This window comes from Ovis aries, chromosome 3 (genome assembly GCF_016772045.2).
Source record: "Ovis aries strain OAR_USU_Benz2616 breed Rambouillet chromosome 3, ARS-UI_Ramb_v3.0, whole genome shotgun sequence".
NCBI classification, from domain to species: domain Eukaryota; kingdom Metazoa; phylum Chordata; class Mammalia; order Artiodactyla; family Bovidae; genus Ovis; species Ovis aries.
The window spans coordinates 171,128,225-171,149,770 of NC_056056.1; the positions used below are offsets into that span (position 1 = coordinate 171,128,225).

Consider the following 21,546-nt stretch of genomic DNA (forward strand, 5'->3'; position numbering starts at 1 on the left):
GGAAACTTAAAAATGTGGGGGAAAAAAAACAAGAACAAAGGAGATGAAAGAATTATCTGCTTTGTGAATAATCAAGATTGGGTTATGTCATCTTTTGACTTTCCTAGCTCCAAATGAGATCTCGTCTATGTTTGGGTTTCCATTTTTAATCCATATCCCACTGTTAATAAATATGTAAGCACTAGAATGACTGTTTCATCATATAGTCTCCTAAAATGGAGCTAGGCATTTAAAGGATTTTCAAAATTAGCTTTCCTGGAATTGGCTGATAAAAAGCATTGTACTTTCCATGAAAAAATTTAACATGGTTATTATAATTCTACCTAATATTTACTGTTAAATTATTCTAGTTACAAAGTATTCATTCTAAAACAACTTTTAGAAAATAAATAATTTATGATGGAAGTGAAATTCACTCATAATCTCATTACCAAGAGACAATACACAATTTTACATTTCAGGTATTATTTCCTTTCTTCTCTACATATATGCATTTTCCCCCAAATAAATTAAAAGTATGTTTTGACTTTTATACCTACCAGTTCTCCAACAATTTTTCCTGGTTTTAATCATGTATTTTTACCTCTTTAAGATTTGGCAGACTTTAGGATTTTATTGACTGATCACACTTAACTAACAAGTTCAAGTCTCAGGGCCAGTAAGACTGCATTGTTAATACTTCTCCATATATGTTGTTGTTGTTCAGTTGCTGATTTGTGTCTGACTCTTTGTGACCCCATGGACTACAGCAGACCAGGCTTCCTCCTTCACTATCTCCCTGAATATGATTGCCCAATTATTCCCTCTAATTACCTGGATTCCTGACAAAATGTTTCCTCATTTTCTTTTTTCTAATTGTTGCAAATTTTACTATTGAAGTATAGATTTGTGATGTTATGTTAGTTTCAGGTGTGTAGCATAGTGATTCAGTGTTTTTGCAGCTTATATTCCATTATAGGTTATTACAAGATAATAGGTGTTATTTCCTGGCCACACAGTATATCCTTGTTGCTTATCTATTTCATTTATAGTAGTTTGCATCTATTAATCCCATACCCCTAATGTGTCCCTTTCCCCTCACTTCTTCCCTTTGGTACAAGTTTGTTCTCTGTATCTGTGAGTCAATTTCTGTTTTGCATATACATTCATTGGTTGTGTTTTTTTTTTTTTTTTTTAGATTCCACGTATAAATGATATCATATAGTATTTGTTTTTCTGTCTGATTTATTCTTTTTTTGAGAGCACATCTTTTTGGAGGGGTGGGGGCCATGCTGCTAGGCTTGTAGGATCTAAATTCCCCAGCCAAGGATTGAACCCAGGCCCATGACAGTGAAAGCATTGAGTCTCAACCACTGAACCACCAGGGAATTCCCTACACCACATCTTTTTTATATTTATTTAATTCTGGCTTTGCTGGGTCTTCGTTGCTGCTCCGGCTTTTCTCCTGCTGCAGAGAGCAGGGGCTTCTCTCTACTTGTGGTGCTCGGGCTTTCATTGTGATGGCTTCTGTTGTTGAAGAACACGGGCCGTAGCGTGCGCTGGCTTCAGTAGTTGCAGCTTTGCGGCTCTAGAGCATAGGCTCGGCAGTTGTGATGCACGGGCTTAGTTGCTTTTTGGCATGTGGGATATTCCTGGACGAGGGATCAAAGCCTGCACTGGCAGGTGGATTCTTTACCACTGAGCCACTGGGGAAGCCCACCACATCTTCTTTATCCAGGTGTCTGTTGATGGGCACTTGGGTTGCTTCCATTTTTTTTAAACTATTGTAAACAGTGCTGCTATGAACATTTTGATGCCTATATCTATTTGAATTAGTGTTTTCATTTTTTTTTTTGGGTGTATACTGAGGAGTGCAATTGCTGATCAATGGTATTTTGATTTTTAGATTTTTGAGGAACTTTCATACTGTTTTCCATAAGGGCTACACCAGTTTACATTCCAATCAACAGTGTATGAGGGCTCCCTTTTCTTAAAAATCAACATTTTGCTATTTGTAGACTTTTCGATAGCTATTCTGACAGGTATGAGGAGATATCTCATTGTGCTTTTGATTTGCATTTCTCTAATAATTAGTGATGTTGAGCATTTTTTCATGTGCCTCTTGGCAATCTGTATGTCTTCTTTGGAAAAATGTCTATTCATAATCTTCCCATTTTCTTGATTGGATTGTTTTTTGATAGTGTATATTTTGGATACTGACCTTTTGTCAGTCACATTGTTTGCAAACATTCTCTTCTGTTCAATTTTGAATGGTTTCCTTGGCCTTGCAAAAGTTTGTTTGCTTTCATTTCTTTTGACTTAGGAGACTGATCCAAGATAACAAGGCTACAATTTATGTCAGTGTTCTGCCTGAGACTTCCCCAGTGGTCCAGTGGTTAAAGCTCAGTGCTTCCAAGTCAGGGGGCTAGGGTTTGATCCCTGGTCAGGGAGCTAAGATCACGCATGCCACAAGGCACAGACAATATTGCTTTTAGGAGTTGTCTGTGTTGTTTTTTAGGAGTTTTATGGTTTCAGGCTTCACATTTAGGTTTTTAAACCATTTCATTTTTGTATATGGTGTAAGTCTGTTTCTGTTTTGTAGATTGGTTCGTTTGTGTCATATTTTAGATCCCACATATAAGTGAATATCATAATGTATTTGTCTTTCCCTTTCTGACTTACTTCACTTATTATGATAATCTTTAAGTCCATAAAAGATCTAGTTTCTATTCCCTCCCTCCATATTTTGTTTTTCATATCATATTTTATATCTTCATGCCTATCCCTTTACAGTTTATTGTAGTTATAGTTGCTTTTTGATTTTTAAATATGTTTAAATCTATGTACTGACTTATTTAAGTGATCTTCAATCCTTACTACATATATGTCTTTCCTATTAGGATTTTTTCCGTTTCAGAGAAGACCCTTCAACACTTCTTTCAGGGTAGGCTCAATATTGCTGACTACTTTGTTTTTGCCTGTCTGAGAAATTCTTTCTCTCTCCATCTATACTAAATGATAATCTTGCAGGGTAGAGTATTCTTGGTTGCAGATTTTTCCGTTTTAGACTGCATGTTTTGTTACTCTCTTCTGACCTTCAAAGTTTCTGCAGAATAATCAGCTGATGGCCTTATGTGACTTTCCTTGTGTATGCCTCTCTTCCTCTCTTGCTGCCTTTAGAATTCTCTTTAACTTTTGCCATTTAAATTATGATATGTCTTGGCGTGGGTCTGTTCAAGTTCATCTTTTGGGGCACCCTCTGTGCTTTTTGTACCTAAATATGTTTCTTTCTTTAGGTTTGGGAATTTTTCAACCAAAAGTTCTTCAAATACATTTTCAATTTCCATCTCTCTTCTCCTTTTGGAGTCCCTTATAATGTGGATATTGGCATATCTTATACTATCATATTTTATGCTCTTACGTTGCCGTGGGTTTTTTTTCAATCTGTGCCTTTCTGCTGGCTGTTTCAATGGGTGATTTCCATTATTCAGTCTTCCAGATCACTCATGCGTTCTTCTGCATTATTTACTTGTCTGTCATTACTTCGAGTGCTTTTTATCCCAGAAATTGAATTATCTGTTTTTTATTAAGCTTTAAGTTTCCAGTTTCTTGTTAAAATTATCTGTATTTAGATTGATTCTCCTAATTCAGTTAGCATTTTTATTACCAACATCTTGAATTCATTGTGTGGTAGACTGATTATCACTGTTGCATTATTTTTTCAGGGGTTTTCTCTTACTCTTTTGAGAGTAATCCCTCTGCCTTATCATTTTACTCACCTTTCTCCATTTCTATGAATTTAGGTTAAACAGTTATCTGTTGTCTTGAAGGGATGTTTTTCTTTGAGAGCATCCCTGGGTAGACTTCGTGTGCCCAGTGTCTGGTGTGAGGGCTGGATTTGACGTAGATGCCAGCCACCCCTTTCCTCAATGTTGTACTGTCTACTTGATAGGCAGTGTGGCTGGTGTTGGCAGAGCTAGAGCCTGCACAGATGAGATAGACTTCTCTCTGCTCAGTGGCAGGGGTGGGGGTCTGTTCCCAAGTGACTGGAGTGGGTGCCCTGAGGGTCACACTTGAGCTGGCTCTGCTCCATTTAAGGGTGTTTTTTCCTTCTCCCTGCACTGGGGTCTTTGCCCCAAAGGAAGGTACAGTTGATATAAGTGAGTATAGCTCAGAGGCCCCATGTGCTGCCTGCATAGGTGCCTGCAGCGCTGCTCAAATGTAGCCCAAGGTCGCATCTTCTCCCCAACTCTGACTGTCACCGATCTAGAGCAAGGTTATGGTGTGGAATGGGCAGGGCTAGAGCATTCGCTTGGCTGGAGCTTGTGGTATTCTGGTTGTGGGAACTGAAGCAGCTGGGACACTGTCAGAAGTGTGGCTTGCATCTATGATGAAGTTGGAGTAAATGCCAGTGGCCCATATCATAATCCCTAGACCACTTCTGCATCCTAGATCTTTGCCCAGGACCTGGCTGCCCTAGGCCCAGTACCAACTGGTGGTGTGGAGTGAGAGAGGCTGGTCATTCAGTTCAGACTGGGGAGCACGGTGAGACAGCAACCATTAGGGTAGACACCACTGGATCTGGGGACACGCCAGTGCCCTTGTACTTCTCAGGAGTGGAGTCTAGTTTACTTCTCTCCTCTGCATGAGATGCCTAGCTTGTGGCTTGACCCACTCACTCCCCAGGCAGGGCATGTGTCTGCCCTTGTGATCACCCCTCCCCTTCTTTGTGAGTCCCATCCCAGGGCAACAGGTCTCTACCCGAAGCTTTCTTTTTTGTTCCACCCCACCACATGGGAATCCTTCTTGCATCCTTAGTGTATAGGAATTATTCTGCCAATTCTGTTTTCCATGAGAATTGTTCCACACATAGATGTATTTTTCATGCGTTTGTGGGGGGAGGTGAGCTCCACATCTTCTTACTCCATCTTGATCCCCCTCCCTCTTATTTAGTCAGTGGGGCTGTAGAGTCTTGTCAAGGTCATTTGAAAGCCTAAACATTATATCCCTTATTCCTTTAGTCATAGTCATAGCTAGTCTTATAGAAACTTTCTTAGTAGATCAGCTATTGGTGAGGGAACCTGGACGTACAAGGAGGTACGACAGGTAAGGAGAGCACAAGCACGGGTAAAACTGTAAGAACAGCATCTATAAGGGAACAGAGGCATAAAAGTGCCCGACATGTTTTGGAAAATTAGATGTGTGTAGCCAGGGCAGGGGAGTAAAAGGCAGCAGGAAGATCAAGAACTTGAGACTAATTGTGAGGCATTTTGGATCACTTATTTCATGACAGCTACTGTATTCTGTATTGATGCTTTCCATACATTTCTTTGAATCTTTTCAATAATAAAAAATTATAAGGCCCACTGTATTCTTGCTTTCAAATATGGCAGTTTGCCTTCAACTTGACTCAATAATCTAGAAACCTGGTTGTTCACATGAACCCAATCTCTGTTCCATGAAGCTGGAGTGGTGTGTTTTTATTAGCCCAACACCCCTCCCCTCCTTTTGGTAAAAGTCTGCATATTCTGGCCACAGATGTGTGGACAGAACCTAGAGTAAGCCAATCACAGTAACTCATCTCCACCAGGGTTTTCACTACCTCAGTCAGAGAGGAAGCTTCCTGCCTCTCGGGGAGATTGGGGCCAGGAACTGCCACTTCTCCACGGTGGGGAGAAATGCTGACATGCAGAGAAGGGCAGGGATGGGCAGTGCTGAGCCATGGTTCTTCAGGGTATGTCTCCTGTACCCTTCTTTTCCTTAAGCAACTTGTTAGATTTGTGCATTTAGCACATAAAATGTGTTCAGTAAACAGAGCTGTTATCAAGGCAAATGGGAAAGAGGAGCAATTAGACTGATAAGAAGCCCTTCACCTCCCCTGTCTTCTTGTCTCTAGGAAGTCTAGGATTTACTTTAAAATATACCAATGAAGAAAAATAGTAGAGCAAACAAATTGGCAAAAATGTTGAAAACTACTGGTAAGTTATTATCCTAGACTCTCAATTATTTCTTAGTCTCAATGGACCATGCTTTATTTTTTTTTAATTTTTAATTGGAGGATAACTGCTTTACTGTGCTTTCTTAAAAAAAAAGATTATCATGCAGTTTCCTTTTTCGGTCCTACTGATATGAATTACACCGATTTTCAAGTGTTGGCCAACCTGCATTTTCTAATGTTTTATTTGGAATTCTTATGAGGTAGACTGCCCTATGGTTTTCCTTTCTTGTTAAAATTCTTGAAGACACGTGACTGCCCATGACTTCTGAGGTTCCTTTGTTCTACTGATTCTACTGAATCATTAGATAAATGATTCTATATTGTAATTCTGTTATCCATCTCATTATCTATTAAGCTCCAAATAAAGTGTAGATTATGTTCACCTAACCAGAAATCTCCATCACACCCAAGTGTTCATTTCTTGAACTCTTCTAGAATTATTCACTTTAAGAATGATACCCAGATAACCCCTAAGTTTTTTTACCGTATAAATCCTATTTAGAACTTATCTTCCCTCATATGATGACATTCTCCAGGTAGTAATACTATCAACCTGTCCTTACACTATTTCCCACTTAATTTCCGTCATGGAAACGTAACTTCCACTTAATGTTTAGTCGCTAAGTCATGTCCAACTCTTTTCTAACTTGATGGACTACAGCCCACCAGGCTCCTCTGACCCTGCGCTTTTCCAGGCAAGAATACTGGAGTGAGTTGCCATTTTCTTCTCCAGGGGTTCTTTCCACCCAGGAATCAAACCTGCGTCTCCTGCATTGCCGGCGGATTCTTTATTACTGAGCCACCTGGGAAGCCCCTGACATGCCATATAAGCACTCAGGTGATTGCTGAATCTAGATAAACTCAATCCTCAAAGATTAAAAATTAAAGCATCAGATAAAATTTAAGTTTTTATGAGACTTCAGTTTTTGAAATACGTAACTCTCACAGCACAAACACAAGTTATTTACACGTTCTTTTTACAAAATGTGTATGCCATTTTGAAAGAATACTGTTAAGATCATGATCTAAAATACCTGTCAAGAGTTCAAAAAGGACCCATGGAATCTGGTCTTCATAAATCCACAGTACAATGACATAAAACACGGCTGATCATCAAGGGTTACTTACACATAAGAATACTACTTCTGTATCATGGCCTATGGCCTGTTTTTGTACAGCTGCAAGTTAGACATGGTTTTGACATTTTAAAAAGATGATTAAAACAAAAGCTAAACTAAACAAAGAATATGCAACACAGACCCATGTGGCCGGCAAATATTTACTCTCTGTGGCATTTTAAAGAAAAAGTTTCCTGACCCTGCATTACATGAAGCTGATTGAGAGACAGCTACTGGAATATACTGATGAGTATTTTAAAAAATACACCACTGTTATGTGCCAGTACCATTAGCACTACTCATTTCTAAAATGAGGCACTTCTTTTTCAATATGTACATTTTCAAAACATAATTACATCTAGGAAGTAGCTCTGCTACTTAACTCTAGCCCTTTGTAATCAGGTCTCCACATAAAATCACAGTATTCTTAGGGGCTGAAGAAAACAAGCACAAATATCAGATGTCTGCCATTGAGTTCATAAGTCATGGCAAGTAGATTACGATCACATAGTCTCCAATGTTAATAAAACTTGTAATTTAGATATTGTCAATAGGATGTGTTACTGCTGCATTATTTAAATAATATCTATAAAAACATGTTACACATCCTAATTCATTGTTTTTGAAAGGAAGAATAACTTAGTTAACTTAGTAGCTACTTTAAAAATGAGAGATGGAAAAAAAGAAACACCCCCCCGCCCCCCCCCCAAAAAAGGTAAAACCACAGCAAAAAGCTTTGGAATGCAAAAGACTGGGGACTCTTAGCAACAGCACTCAAGGAGGCTTAGGCATCTCATTTAGCTAGCTGATCAGTTCCCATAGCAACCTCTGTCTCTCATCCATGAGCCACTTCATTTCAAGAATGACAGACAGGTCCATGAGCAAATGTTTTAGAAATAAAACCAGAGCTGCTCAACACGCAAGTCTTCTCTGTGTGGGTTAAGCAGTTCTTGGTCAGCAGGCTATGTTCACACCAGAAGTACTGTACTGGGTGTTTTCCCTTCTGCAGGCTAAGCTGGCTGAGCATCACATCGTGAAGACATCTCTGATGCCAAGTTTTCAAATGCTCAGTGAATGCTGAGGTAGATTTTCTGATGGAGATCTTTTATACCCTGATTCGATCAGGACTCGCTTCTTTGTGTATCCTCCTCCTGGGAAATATCTTCCGCTTAAGTGCAATTAACTAAAAGATGAAAGACAGAAGATAAATTGTAATTCTCCAGGTTGACAAACTTTAACTTTCTTGCTGAGGGTCATATGACCTTAATCTTTTCCCTAGCCCTATAAAGAACAGATGGCAAACAAGGCTCCATCATTCCTCCCCTCAAAACAAAACTGATGGCTTTTTATATGGTTCAAATTATTTTTTCCCAAGTTTCTTTTTCTTTAAGACCTATAAAAACTACATATTTTTATATAACAATTACCACATGTATTTATTTTCAAGATGTCTGTCAAGTCTTTCCACTGAAGGACACTGACTCTTCTTCACCCATCAAGATACTCTCTCTGGGTCTGAAAACAACTACACGTGTTATCACTTCATGGGAAATAAATGGGGAAACAGTGGAAACAGTGTCAGACTTCATTTTTGGGGGGCTCCAAAATCACTGCAGATGGGGATTGCAGCCATAAAATTAAAAGATACTTACTCCTTGGAAGGAAAGTTATGATCAACTTAGATAGCATATTCACAAGCAGAGATATGACTTTGCCAACAAAGGTCCATCTAGTCAAGGCTATGGTTTTTCCAGTAGTCATGTATGGATGTGAGAGTTGGACTGTGAAGAAAGCTAAGCGCCAAAGAACTGATGCTTTTGAACTGTGGTGTTGGAGAAGACTCTTGAGAGTCCCTTGGACTGCATAGAGATCTAACCAGTCCATTCTAAAGGAGATCAGACCTGGGTGTTCTCTGGAAGGACTGATGCTAAAGCTAAAACTCCAATACTTTGGCCACCTCATGCGAAGAGCTGACTCATTGGAAAAGACTGATGCTGGGAGGGACTGGGGGCAGGAGAAGAAGGGGACAACAGAGGATGAGATGGCTGGATGGCATCACTGACTTGATGGACAGGAGTTTGAGTGAATTCCACGAGTTGGTGATGGACAGGGAGGTCTGGCGTGCTGCAATTCATGGGGTCACAAAGAGTCGGACACGACTGAGTGACTGAACTGAACATGTGTAAGCTAGAATTTTAATTTTTTTTTTTAAAGAATTCTATCACCATTGTTTTCCTGTACTTAGTAACCATATCAACAGTCATTGGGCATTACTTGTATTTTCAAGTTTATGAATAGGCTGAAATGCAAAAGTTCATCTATGATTTAGTAGATTAGAACTTGGAATAAATACTTCTAACAGAAACAGTTTACCCAAGATACATCTGAAATAGAAAACCTGACCACTGTTAGAAGAAAGTTTCAATGAGAAAAATGTGTTCTTTATGGTTTGAATTTCTAATCCTCCATCTTGAGGTGAGAGCTGGGTGTTGCCTTCATGGACTACAGTGTTCTGGATGAGCTGGATTCCTGGGCAGAGGAAGGGGCAGCCTTGGCTTGTTTGTGACTATGGTAGAAGGTAAAGAATTTGATTCAAGCTGGTAAAGAAGAAAGTGCCAGGGAGGAGAGGGGATTTATTCTTCCTTTCCCCCTCCTCCTGCTGGTATAAACAACAGTAAGCAAAGACCCTCTTGTTCCTTCCATGGCCTCCAGCTGCTCCTTTCAGCCAGCACACAGCTGACCCACAGGCTCCTCACTGGACTCTGTTCTAAAAGCAGGCACAGCATAAAATTTCTTCCTAAGATTTTTACTTGCCAAGAACAATGGCGACAGAATCAAGAGTGATGTTTCTATTCCCTGGGAGGTGGACAAAGGTGAAACTGCTTGCCTGCCAGACCTTTCTTTCCCGAGTTTCCTTCCATCCACTGCAGGAAGCCTGGGAGTGTTTATCCTAAAGCTCTCAGTTCTCAGGCCGCCACTGCCTCCTCAGTGTAAGTTAACTCAGTGAAAACATCCCACCGTGACTGCCAGATAAGCCTCACTCCAGCATCACCAGGAAGGAGGCTGAGGTGGGTTCACCTGCCCGGCACAGGTCAGGTCAGCCCGACACTATTCCCCCTTCCTTGAATCCTTTTTCTTCTTTCTGAGAATTTCCATCTGCTGTGGCCTGAAGAGGATTCTCTTATTCCTCTTTTGACCTCACAAATCACCCTCTTACTTCCGGACTGTCCCGTGAAGGAGGCTGTGTGCTCGCCTGCCTTGGGAAGAACTGCCAGCAATTCAAAGAAGAAACATAAATGGGAGAGGATGGCCTGGCGCACAAGCCAGGCAGCATCGCCAGAACTGGGGGAGGCCTGCAGATAAAGACACTGTGGTCTCTTTTAGAAAGATTAAAAGAAAGAAAATTGGAGACCCATAAAAAATTAGTATCAGATGCAGATTCTGGGTGTTTTTTTGGGGGGTTTAAAATAGTTTGACTTGTAGACCTCAGGCTAAAACTGAAAAGCTCTATTTACTGAACTCCGCGAACAAAGAATATTGGTAATATGTTTAGAAGATAGATTTCAAAAAGGCAGTTATGACTGCTGCCTGAATATTAAGAAATATTTGACATATGAGCTATAAGCCAATAGGAGAAATAAACATTTTCTTGTTATGAATTTATATCATTTTCTTTAAAAAAAATTAGATGCCAAGAAATTGACATCCACATAAAATTGATAAAACTTACCTGTTCAGCAAAAAATGAGAATACAGTAAACATAATCAATGTTGCTAGCACACAGTGAGTCCAGAACTTCAACTTGTCTCGATACGCCCGCCTACTCAGAGAAAAAAGAAAGCAAATATGTAGTTCTGTGTAGGGTTTTACTATCATTAACTAGTAAAACTAACTATGTAGTATTTACTAGTTTAGCAAACTATACTAGCTTAACAAAAACAATGTTGTGGAACACAAAAACAATGTCTGAAGGCAATTCTAAGACGTTAACATAATTATACATTTCCCATGTGAGTTCAGATTTTTCATTGTTATAGTAAATATTTGAATCAGTAATAGTTCCGGCCAGCTTGGCAAGGCTGGTCACCACCACACAGTGGCTTGAGCACCTAGCCTCCGCCCTCAACACTGCTGGACTGTTAAAATGCCTCTAACAGAGCTCAAGTGAAGCCCTTGCACTTCAGCTCTTAGTGGAAGCATCACCTGGCAGCTGCAAGCAGAACTGGGGGCCATGTCTCAAGTCTCATAGGAATTGAGCTTACAACTGCTCTTTCTTGACCCTAAAAGAAGTTTTTGGAGCTAAGATCTTCATGTCTGCTATTCAAACTGATGGTAGAGTGTGTGCAACTTGACTGTCATATTGAATTAGGGCTTCCCTGGTGGTTCAGTCGGTAAAGAATCTGCCTGCAGTGCGGAAGACCTGGGTTCAATCCCTGGGTTGGGAAGATCCCCTGGAGGAGGGCATGGCAACCCACTCCAGTATTCTTGCCTGGAGAATCCCCATGGATAGAGGGGCCTGGTGGGCTGCAGTCCGTGGGGTCACAAAGAATCAGACCCGACTGAGCGACTAAGCACAGCACATTCATTCATGCAGTCACCCAGTAAACACTTCCTGTGGATAGACAAGTGATGAGGAGAGGTCCCTGCTCGAAAGCACGTGTGAACCTGGGGAGGTGCTGATGTGCAGATAACCAGCCACCACACAAGGCGGACAGAAATACCTATTATCAAAAGCAGTCTTGCAGAGAAACAGTGAAATGAGGAGTGCATCAAACAGATGGTGACGCTTCATTTCAGCCTTGAAGTGGGGCAGGAAAGCCTGTGGCTGAGAAAGCGGAGGAGCATGAGCAGAATGGCAACCCAGGCCCTGCAGAGCCGAGTCCAGTCTGGCCTGGCGGACACAGCGATGCGCAGCCAAGAAACAGCAGGTGGGTGTGGAGTGCAGTTGTTCTGGAAAACCACACACTGTGGGTTGGACACAATGCTCTAGTGGGAAGCAGGATGATATACAGCGTATGTGTGTGTGCACACATGTCACAGTCGGGGTGGCTGTTTGAAGGTCACAAGCAGGGGACCAGAGGCAGGCAGTCCAGTTAGTCCAGGCAAAGGAAAGAATGAGGGCTGGATGAGGGCAGCGAGGATGGAAGGAAACAAGCAACATAAGAGAGGATGGAATGAGGACGGAATCAGACTTGGTGAGAGGATAGTAAGGATAAAGGTAGGGTGGGGTTGGGGGGGCGTGGGACATGGGGAAGTATGGCAGGTTTCTTGTCTGTAATTTGGAAATAATAATTTTTTATGAAGATTAAATAAATGCTTAACATAAGGCTTATAAGATATGCTAACAGCCTCTGCTGAGAAAGGGGAGAATTCCAGAGTCATTCACAGCTGTCTGGTAGGGGGTGTCTCCAACCCAAGCCACATATTCAAAATGGTACCCTCCCCTGTACTGCTCTTCCTCCTGTGTTTCCTACTTTAAGAGGATCAACAACCAGCTCAGAGAGAAAATCACTCACTTCTGTTCCTGTAACTCGCATCTCATCTGTGGCAGTCAGAGTAGCACTTTTCATTGTACAGAGTAAATATACTGCCCAGCACAGTGTTGGCTGTACAGCAGGTACTCAAGAAACAGGGAAGCCACTCTGATGGCAATGATGACGAATAAGGCTCAGCAGATGTACTGGGCCAGTTAGATCAATAAAAACTATACATGTCTTTTTACAAAGAAATTAGAGAAAATAACACCGTAAAGAAACTTCATCACTCTAAAAAAGAAAAACATACGTGTATATGAAACATGGACACTTACCATTCCTGCAGCTCATGCATATGAAGGAAACGGTTTCGATACTCCCTTGGCAGCTCAAACTGGGATGGGATGGGGAACATGGATTCGTAGAAGTCCCTGAGGACAGCCTTCACTGTCTGGGCATCTTTATGGTTGTGGTCAATGTTGTCATTCAGACAGACAAACTTCCTGGAGACAACAGAGACCCAGGGTTGTTATTGGTTCTTATGAGGATGATCCTTACCTAACAAAACAAGAAGTGTGGATTTGGAATATGTTTTAAATGGACTTATGTCCCAAGTTGTGGCATTTACTGATTATGATTCTCTGGGGGAATAACAGTCTGTAAAATTTCTCCTTAGATATTTCTCTCCTGTAAAACCAGAAGAACTAGGGATGAGAGATAATTTTGAATATGCCTTCTAGCTATAGGAGTACATTATTTTAATCGCTGTTTGGGGTTGGCACATGCCCAGTTTAGTGTTAACTGACTGAAGCATTCTGTTAACATCCAGGGAAAAAACTAGTAAGTGCCTACAACTGAGTTCTCTGAACTGACAGAGTTATATTACTAAGAACTGTCATGTAGATAGCTGAGATAGAGATGGTTCCTTATAGCTACAGATTTTACGAGGTTGATGACTTCTTAATATTGACACGTCTCCAACTAGGCTGTATGATGAGTTCCAGCAAAAAGTAGATTACAGTGGTGCTTCCCAACTTGTTTCAAGTTCCTTCAAGGCAAAAGTCAATAAGTTGAGCCAGTAATAAGTACCGGCCCATTAAAATAGTCGGTAGAGATAGCACCACTTTTGAATTATGTTTAAATTTTGTTTTTACAATTTGATCAAGTATAATAAAGTCCTCAGATCCTGCCACCAACAGGAAATACAAAAGATACAGGAACACATTAGATAACGGGGAGATAATCAGAAATGTCCAAGGTTCAGGAAATCTACAGAATATGTAATCTGATTTCCTCATGTGCGTGCATTTTAAGTTGCTTCAGTTGTGTTGGACTTTGTGACCCCATGGACTGCAGCCTGCCAGGCTCTTTTGTCCATGGGATTCTCCAGGCAAGAATATTAGAGTGGGTTGCCATGCCTTCCTCCAGGGGATCTTCCTGGCCCAGGGATCAAACCCATGTCTCTTACGTTTCCTGCACTGGCAGACAGCTCTATACCAATGCACATGCAAAAATGTATATGGATTAAAGAAAAAGAGAGAGAGAGAGAGATGGGGGAACCTATAGACATAATTGTAATGAATGTACTTGATACCATTTCAAGCCAACAAAGTTAAAAACATAAATGCTTATAAAAGACAATGGGGGAAAAATGTGTACAAAGGCCAGATAGGTTATCATGTTAAGGAATAAATAATGGTATTATGGTTATTTTCAAAAAATCCTTTAGAGATATATACTGAAAATTTTACACACACACACACAAAAAAGGATACAGTGACTGAAATTTACTTTAAAATAACCGGGAAGTAGTAGTGAAGGAGTGGGTGTATTCAGATGAAACAAGATCAACTAGTTGCTTCTTACTGAAGATGAGTGATGAGTAAGTGAAAGTTCATGGCCCTATCTCTTCTTTAAACTTGGGGAATGCTTTCGATTAAAGGATATTAAAGAGTTATGTCCATCAGATACAGTGCAGGAGCCCTGACTGTTTCCTAAACTAAAAACAAAGAACAGCTAAAAAGGGCCTTTGGAGGCAACTCGGGAAATTTGAGTATAGACCATCTGTTTGATGGTATTATTTAGTTGGTGTTGAGGTTTTTGGATATGTGTGAACAGTCCTACGGTATAAACAAGAATGACTTTGTTTAGAAGACCTATGCTATGATAATGAGGGTAAATTAGTGTGTCGTTGTCTGCAACTAATTTTCAAATGGTCCAGCAAACAAAAGAAAAACCAAACCTATGTGTGTGTTAGTCTGTATAGAGAGACGAAGTGAGAGATCAGACATAACAAAACACTAAAAATTTAAGAGTCTGAGTTTATTGTACTATTGTTTTCAGTCTTTCTGTATCTTCAAAATTTTTCCAACAGTTGGGAAAATGTAAAGAAGAAAAGTATGAGTGTGAGACAAAGAGAATGTGTGGCTACAGACCAAAGCAGACCATGTGGGGCACCCAGCACACACTCCCTTCTGTTTCCCAAGAGAGCTTGCACTTTGCTCAGTATTTCTCCCCGCGAACTGACTCAAAGGGAGGCAACCTCACCTGACCCAGAGTCAGCTTCTGACTAGTGTGAGTCCCCTCTTCACAGACACTGGTGTGGAAATGGGGGGGGGGGGGGGCGCGGGGCGTACAACACATGATACACAGGGAGGGACAGTCCCCTGCCGCCTCAGAACACGGCTGTGTCTGCAGGGACATAAGAACTGTGGCGCAGGCCTGCCTCCACCCTGGATGAGCGACGTAAGGAGGGCAGCAGAGCCCAGGTACGACTGCCCATCCCAGATTCCCTGTTAATGTGATAAACCTGTCCTTAACACCAGTCAGTCAAAAGGCAAGTTTTCCACTCCTGACTTTAAAGTGAGCCTCAGAAAAGTAAAACAGAAGAGCTAAAAATGGTAAAATCTGTTCAGGTCCATGGGAGGGATCTGAGCCTAGTAGACAATGCTGGAAAAGCCTGTCTTGACTTGGATCTTCTTAGCAAAACCCGAACCCTTTAAGTTACGTGAAGATGTCTGTGAATTTTCTCACCCAGTGACTTTTAAACTAGCACAGGACATGAAAGTGTTTTCTAACACTAAGTTCTCACTTGGTTTTACTACAGATAACCTATGACTGAGTGAGCACATTAACAGGATGGGGGAAGCAAAAAGCAAGTATCAAAACTGGCTCTTAGTTTTTACAAAATGAGAGCAGGGTATTCTGAACAGAGGGAAGGGCATATACAAAAAGCTGCAAACTGGGTGGTTCTTAATTATCATGACTTATTGTTTTCTGAGCTTGTGGGAAATGTTATTTTGTAGGAAATAAAATATTTTATGAATATACTATGTAAGTGTTAAACATTTTCATTTTTCTTAAAATTCTACACCTCCTCCCCACCCCACCCAAAAGAAACGAGAATGAAATTTTAAGGAAAAATTCCCTGGCTTTAAAATGCCTGGAAATTTTACACTTCTGATCATGTATAATTAAAATCGTAATGTAAATGAGGTGCAACTGAAAACTTCCAAAAGCATTTAAAAGACTCAGATGAAAACATTCAACTTCATGTACCAATGGTCTTTTCTCAAGAAACTACTTCTATTTCCCACTGAAATTCAAAACTCAAAATGCAGATTTTAACCAATTTTATCAAACTAGGGCAATTGTTGGAGGTGAGGGTGGAAATTTTCAGGGCTATGTAAAGCTGAACACTTCATTAATTCCCCAAAGAATGACTGCAGTTTGCTGGATTAATTTTCACAACTATGGTAGCATTCCTTTTTCCTCAGAAGCTAATTTGAACTTTCCTTTGAATTGCAAAGACAGGTCTAATCACAATTTGTCCGGAAGCTCCTATTTCTAAAAATAGAAATCTATTTTCTGTAACAGAAATATTTCTTTTTAACTATAAAAGAAATAGAAAAATAGAAATTTCTAAGAGTCCCAGTCATGTTGCCTCACCTCCCCCACAACGCAGTTAACCTTCAGCCTCGCTGAACAGTCATGTTACTGGACTCAGAGATATCCATGCCAATCCCTGTGCATGGGGGGCCGATCTCAACTCACAACTCCTATCTCTTAATTCAAACATTACCCCCACCATTAGAGGTTTCCATCTGCTCCAAAGAAAACTAAGGCACTCCTTTCTCTCTAGTACTACTGACTCTTTTTGTTCATGTTTACTTGCATGATTAAAGATATTTTCAAAGTTATGGAAATTCTCTCCATTCTATTCAATTGTGCTGTGAACCTAAAATGTTCTAAATTCAAAACAAAACAGTACCTGGGGTTTTTTCTTATATCATCCAACTGGCCAACTACATGAGAAACATTGGTACGAATCATCTTAAAAGCAATTTCTTCTTCTCCCATGATTTCAAACCTAATTATCAAAACATAATGAGTGTAAATATGTAAACAAAATTTCAATAAGAAAGTTTTATGAAACTTTAAAGAACCAACATTCTCAGGATGACTTAATCTTTCCATATTACTAAGGAGAACAATCACATATAAATTTCAAAGGATGTTTAATAGATAAACTACGATAAAATTATGAAAATACCACACTCATCATTATTCTTAAGGAGAAAATGTATACAGTACTTACCTGTATTTGTTTTTGTCCTTATATGCTTTGTGGATTTTATCAGTTACTGGTTTACAGTTGGTTACTAGACTTTTAGTGACTGGTGGCTGTGAGAAAACACAGACATTACATCAGGGCAAAGCCTGGGGTGAGGCAAGGGAAGCATTGATCTAAAGTGCAAGTTTTAAGGGGGCATGAAAAGATAAACCAAGATGAATCAGTGATCAAGATGAGTATTTTAATGCAATATTAAAAAAAATCAAATTGGCATACTATGGCCCACATATTAATTGTCTGTCTGTTTTTTAAATAAAGAAAAATTTCTAACAAACTGTAATGGACTGGTCTGTAACGATACTCATAGGCTAAGCTATCATTCTTATAGTCTAATTAGAAAATACTTTATCCTGTGTGTAATCACAGGTAATTACAGAAATGAAGTCAACATCTGGCTAAGAGTTCATTCAAGTAATGTCACCTAATGCTGCCACTATTACTAGCGCTTGTACTCTAAACAGCTTATTTGCATGAGCCTCAAGACTGACTTGTAACTGTGAGCAAAGCAGCCCCTACCTAATTCTTAGCTTTCAAAGGATATTTGCTGATTGTAAACCTTATGCCAGATTATTTGGTAAAATAATAAAATACTCTGCTAATAAATGAAGATGTATGTATTTCTTTAAACAAATTAAAAAACCCAACATGCTAAAATCCCTCAATAACCTTTCATCATGCCTATAAAAGGGAAGATGAATAACTGCATAGATCATCTTCCTTAAAAAAAAAATATGCTTCTGTAAGTTCTATATAAGTTCAGGGGATTGGCAATTGTACAGTCTTACTAGGAAGCCAAAGTTTATAGAGAGGGAAAGAAAGAAAAGTGAAAAGACAAGTTTGGAGTGAGTGCCAAAGCAGGCTAGACCTGGGGTGACTTCAGTGGCCTCTAAGGCAACCTGTCAACACAATCTCAATGTGGTCCTGAGGACAGTGAAGACCAGAGAGGCCTGGTCCGGGGGACAGGCTGAGGGGACATGGTTTAGGAGCCCAGCACACTTCCTCCTCTCATCAATGCTCTGGGATTGCCCACCAAGAAGATACCAGAAGGGACAAATCAGGACAGCCTGGAACTCACGGCTCACTGTCCCCTCCTGGGAAAAGGGTGTACCCAGATCTTTGAGAGAACTTCAGTTATCCTGACACACAATAAAGGGTGTTTTAAAACCAGGATACTGACATCCAGATGATTCAGAGTTGATTATATTAGCTTTGTTGGGGGTAATTCCAAATTTGGGGAAAACAGAAAAAAAATTATCACAGTTTGAAGGAATGTCTTTTAGTCTACACAATCTAATTTCTTTTTTTTAACTGTGATTCTGTTCTCTCAGGAGGCAGGGAAAACACCTACAATGATTACAAATGTGCCTTTTTAATCTTTAAGAACACACTTGTAGAGAACTACTAACATGTGTAACAGTCTGGGTTTTATAGAGCACTTTTCACTGTGTGGGCCTAACATACCAGAGAAGCTGCTGCGCCTCACGAGACAAGCTGCTGATCTGTTATCAGCCAGGCCTCCCGAGGGCCCACAACCAGAGCTAGTCTCAGACTCTGGCTGCTGATTCTTGCCTGTTTACCCCACTACAGCAAACTCCCTTAGGCTAACACCAGGTCTTACACCTTATCTCAGTTTCACTGATTTCACAGTTTAGAATATTTAGAATATTTAGAGCTGGCTTTCGGTGACACATATCTATACACCAACCCGTCTCATATGCTGGACTGACCAACACATAACCAGCAATACGTATAGCTTGTCTGCATATTCCAGCAGCTGTCAAGGTGCCCCTCACATGTCTCCTCGTGGGTGGGCTTTCCCGGGCCCTGAGAACACGAGTGAGAAACACCATCCCTGCTGTGTGCAGTGAGTGCTAAACGAGTGACTGCCTTCTTTCAGAAATCAGACTTGTAACTGATTACTAGAGTTACTTGTAACTGATTAGAAGAGTGATTACATTACTCTTCTCTACATTCATTTACACACATCTTGTCTCCAGATAATTATAGGGCTTGAACATTCGCAAGGTGGTCAATTTTTAAAAACACATGTTATTTTGGACTTCCCTGGTGGTCCGGTGGTTAAGATTCTCATGCTCCCAACACAGGGGACACAGGTTCAATGCCTGGTTGGGGAACTAAGATCCTGCATGCTATGTGGCCAAATAAAATTTTTTAAATTAAATAATAATTACTTAGGTTTCCCTGGTGGCTCAGAGGTTAAAGCATCTGCCTCCAATGTGGGAGACCCGGGTTTGATCCCTGGGTCGGGAAGATCCCCTGGAGAAGGAAATGGCAACCCACTCCAGTATTCTTGCCTGGAGAATCCCATGGACTGAGGAGCCTGGTGGGCTGCAGTCCACGGGGTCACAAAAAGTCAGACACGACTGAGTGACTTTACTTACTTAGGTTTGAAAAAACATTTTGATTATGAAAGTTATCTATTCATTACAGAAAATATGAAAATACAATGGCACCCCACTCCAGTACTCTTGCCTGGAAAATCCCATGGATGGAGGAGCCTGGTGGGGTGCGGTCCATTGGGTTGCAAAGAGTCAGACATGACTGAGAGACTTCACTTTTACTTTTCACTTTCATGCACTGGAGAAGGAAATGGCAACTCACTCCAGTGTTCTTGCCTGGAGAATCCTAGGGACGGGGGAGCCTGGGGGGCTGCCATCTATTGGGTCACATAGAGTCCGGACATGACTGAAGTGACTTAGCAGCAGCAGTAGCAGTGTGAAAAAACATATTAAGAACTACCAGTAAAAAAAAAAAGCCAGATACAAAAGACTATATGATTTTAAAAGAAAACTACCTACGATTTAACCCACCACCTATTTTGTAAACATTTTTTTCCATGTGTGTGTGTGTCTATATATATATATATGTATGTATGAGTAAAATTAACTGTGAGCACCACATAAATGGCTGTATCATATCCTTGTTCCATCAATTCTAAATGCACATTTTTTTTTTAATAGTTTCATTTCTTTGAAACTGGGATGCATCTTACAATCAAAAAAGTCTTCCAACCATTTCAGCCAAGTGGCACTCTAATACATTTGTGTGCAGATCATCTACTGCCCCTACTGGTAAGATCCAGAAAGTTCCATCATCAAAGCAACTTAGCTTTGAGGGAAGATGGGGTTCAATTTGATGAGTAGGCCAGAATACTGGAGTAGGTAGCTTTTTTCTTCTCCAGGGGATCCTCCTGACCTAGGAATCAAACCGGGGTCTCCTGCATTGCAGGCAGATTCTTTACCAATTGAGCTATCAGGGAAGCCTGACTATTTCCTTGGTTAATGTTTAACAGGATTGCTCTCCTGAGTAATGAGTATACTCCAGGGTTACCTTCTGCCATCCTTAGTAAAAGGTTGTCTATTTATAGAATATAAGCAACTAATCTCAATATTAGCTTAACATCCATTAGGGAGGAAAAAAAGATATTCCAAAGAAAAATATAAATTATTCTAGATTATTGGTGGTGCTACTGATTTCTACCAGAGACCTATAAACATAGAGCAAGTGTCTAGTTTTTGAAGTGCTGTACAGAAATGATAGTAACACCCAATAAGGATGGACTCTCTGTTTTACATAAATGAACCCACATCACTCACCAGATTCGGATCATAGTACGCTTCCTGAGTTGGCGGGATGTTGTTTAGCTGAGTGATATTAGCAGGAAGCATTTTCGAACAATTTATTAACATGTGTTCCAGACCTGTTAAATCCTAACAAAGCAAAAATAAAAGGATAAACCTTCTACATACAAGTAATGCTTGTGGTTTTAAAAATATGTTAAAGTCACCGAAGTGTAAGTGCTACCTTCAGAGTTTGACTGTGAGATTCTAAACAGAGCAGACTGAGACAATACAAACAACTCATCTTTGCCTCAAAGTGGAACGTACAGGACCGGGAGGCCCCACCGATACCAGGTGAGCCAGGGGATCACCAGATGGGTGTGCTACAGCTGGAATCCTCTTGGTGCCCATTATTCCTGAGGGTCCCACTCCTGGGACCAGAGGATGCCAAGGCAGAGGGGATTCTGCGGCACCACGGGTCTGGCTGAGGGCTCCACTCAGCCACATCTGAAGCCCCTGAATGAACCTATCACGAGAATCTTCTATGCAGTTATGGTCTGCCTCTTCTCCACACAATACCATAGCAATCCCTAACAAAAGTCTTAAAAAAAAGTCATCCTATGAAACACAAACTTCAAAACTGATTTTAATCCTGGCATTAAAAAGGGACTAGTTGTGAACACCCTCGTTTACTTGTACTTGCATTACACTGAAGTATGCAGGGCAAAGAGAAAGTATCAAACTTAAAAGTTTCATTTAAAA

General features: G+C 40.5%; 1 protein-coding gene across 3 annotated transcripts in view; it reads right to left on the reverse strand.

The window, feature by feature from the left end:
* Window positions 1–6,872: 6,872 nt before the first annotated feature.
* The window catches only part of GNPTAB (N-acetylglucosamine-1-phosphate transferase subunits alpha and beta), an 84,791-nt gene continuing 70,117 nt past the window's right edge, over window positions 6,873–21,546 (reverse strand). For all 3 annotated transcript variants that reach the window (XM_042247144.1, XM_027967669.2, XM_060413132.1), the window contains exons 16-21: window positions 20,821–20,934; window positions 17,168–17,253; window positions 16,841–16,939; window positions 12,906–13,073; window positions 10,826–10,916; window positions 6,873–8,278 (exon numbers count right to left, since the gene is read on the reverse strand). In XM_042247144.1, the coding sequence (XP_042103078.1) occupies window positions 8,201–8,278; window positions 10,826–10,916; window positions 12,906–13,073; window positions 16,841–16,939; window positions 17,168–17,253; window positions 20,821–20,934 (636 nt within the window). In that variant the 3' untranslated portion in view covers window positions 6,873–8,200. The remainder of the gene's footprint in view (window positions 8,279–10,825; window positions 10,917–12,905; window positions 13,074–16,840; window positions 16,940–17,167; window positions 17,254–20,820; window positions 20,935–21,546) is intronic.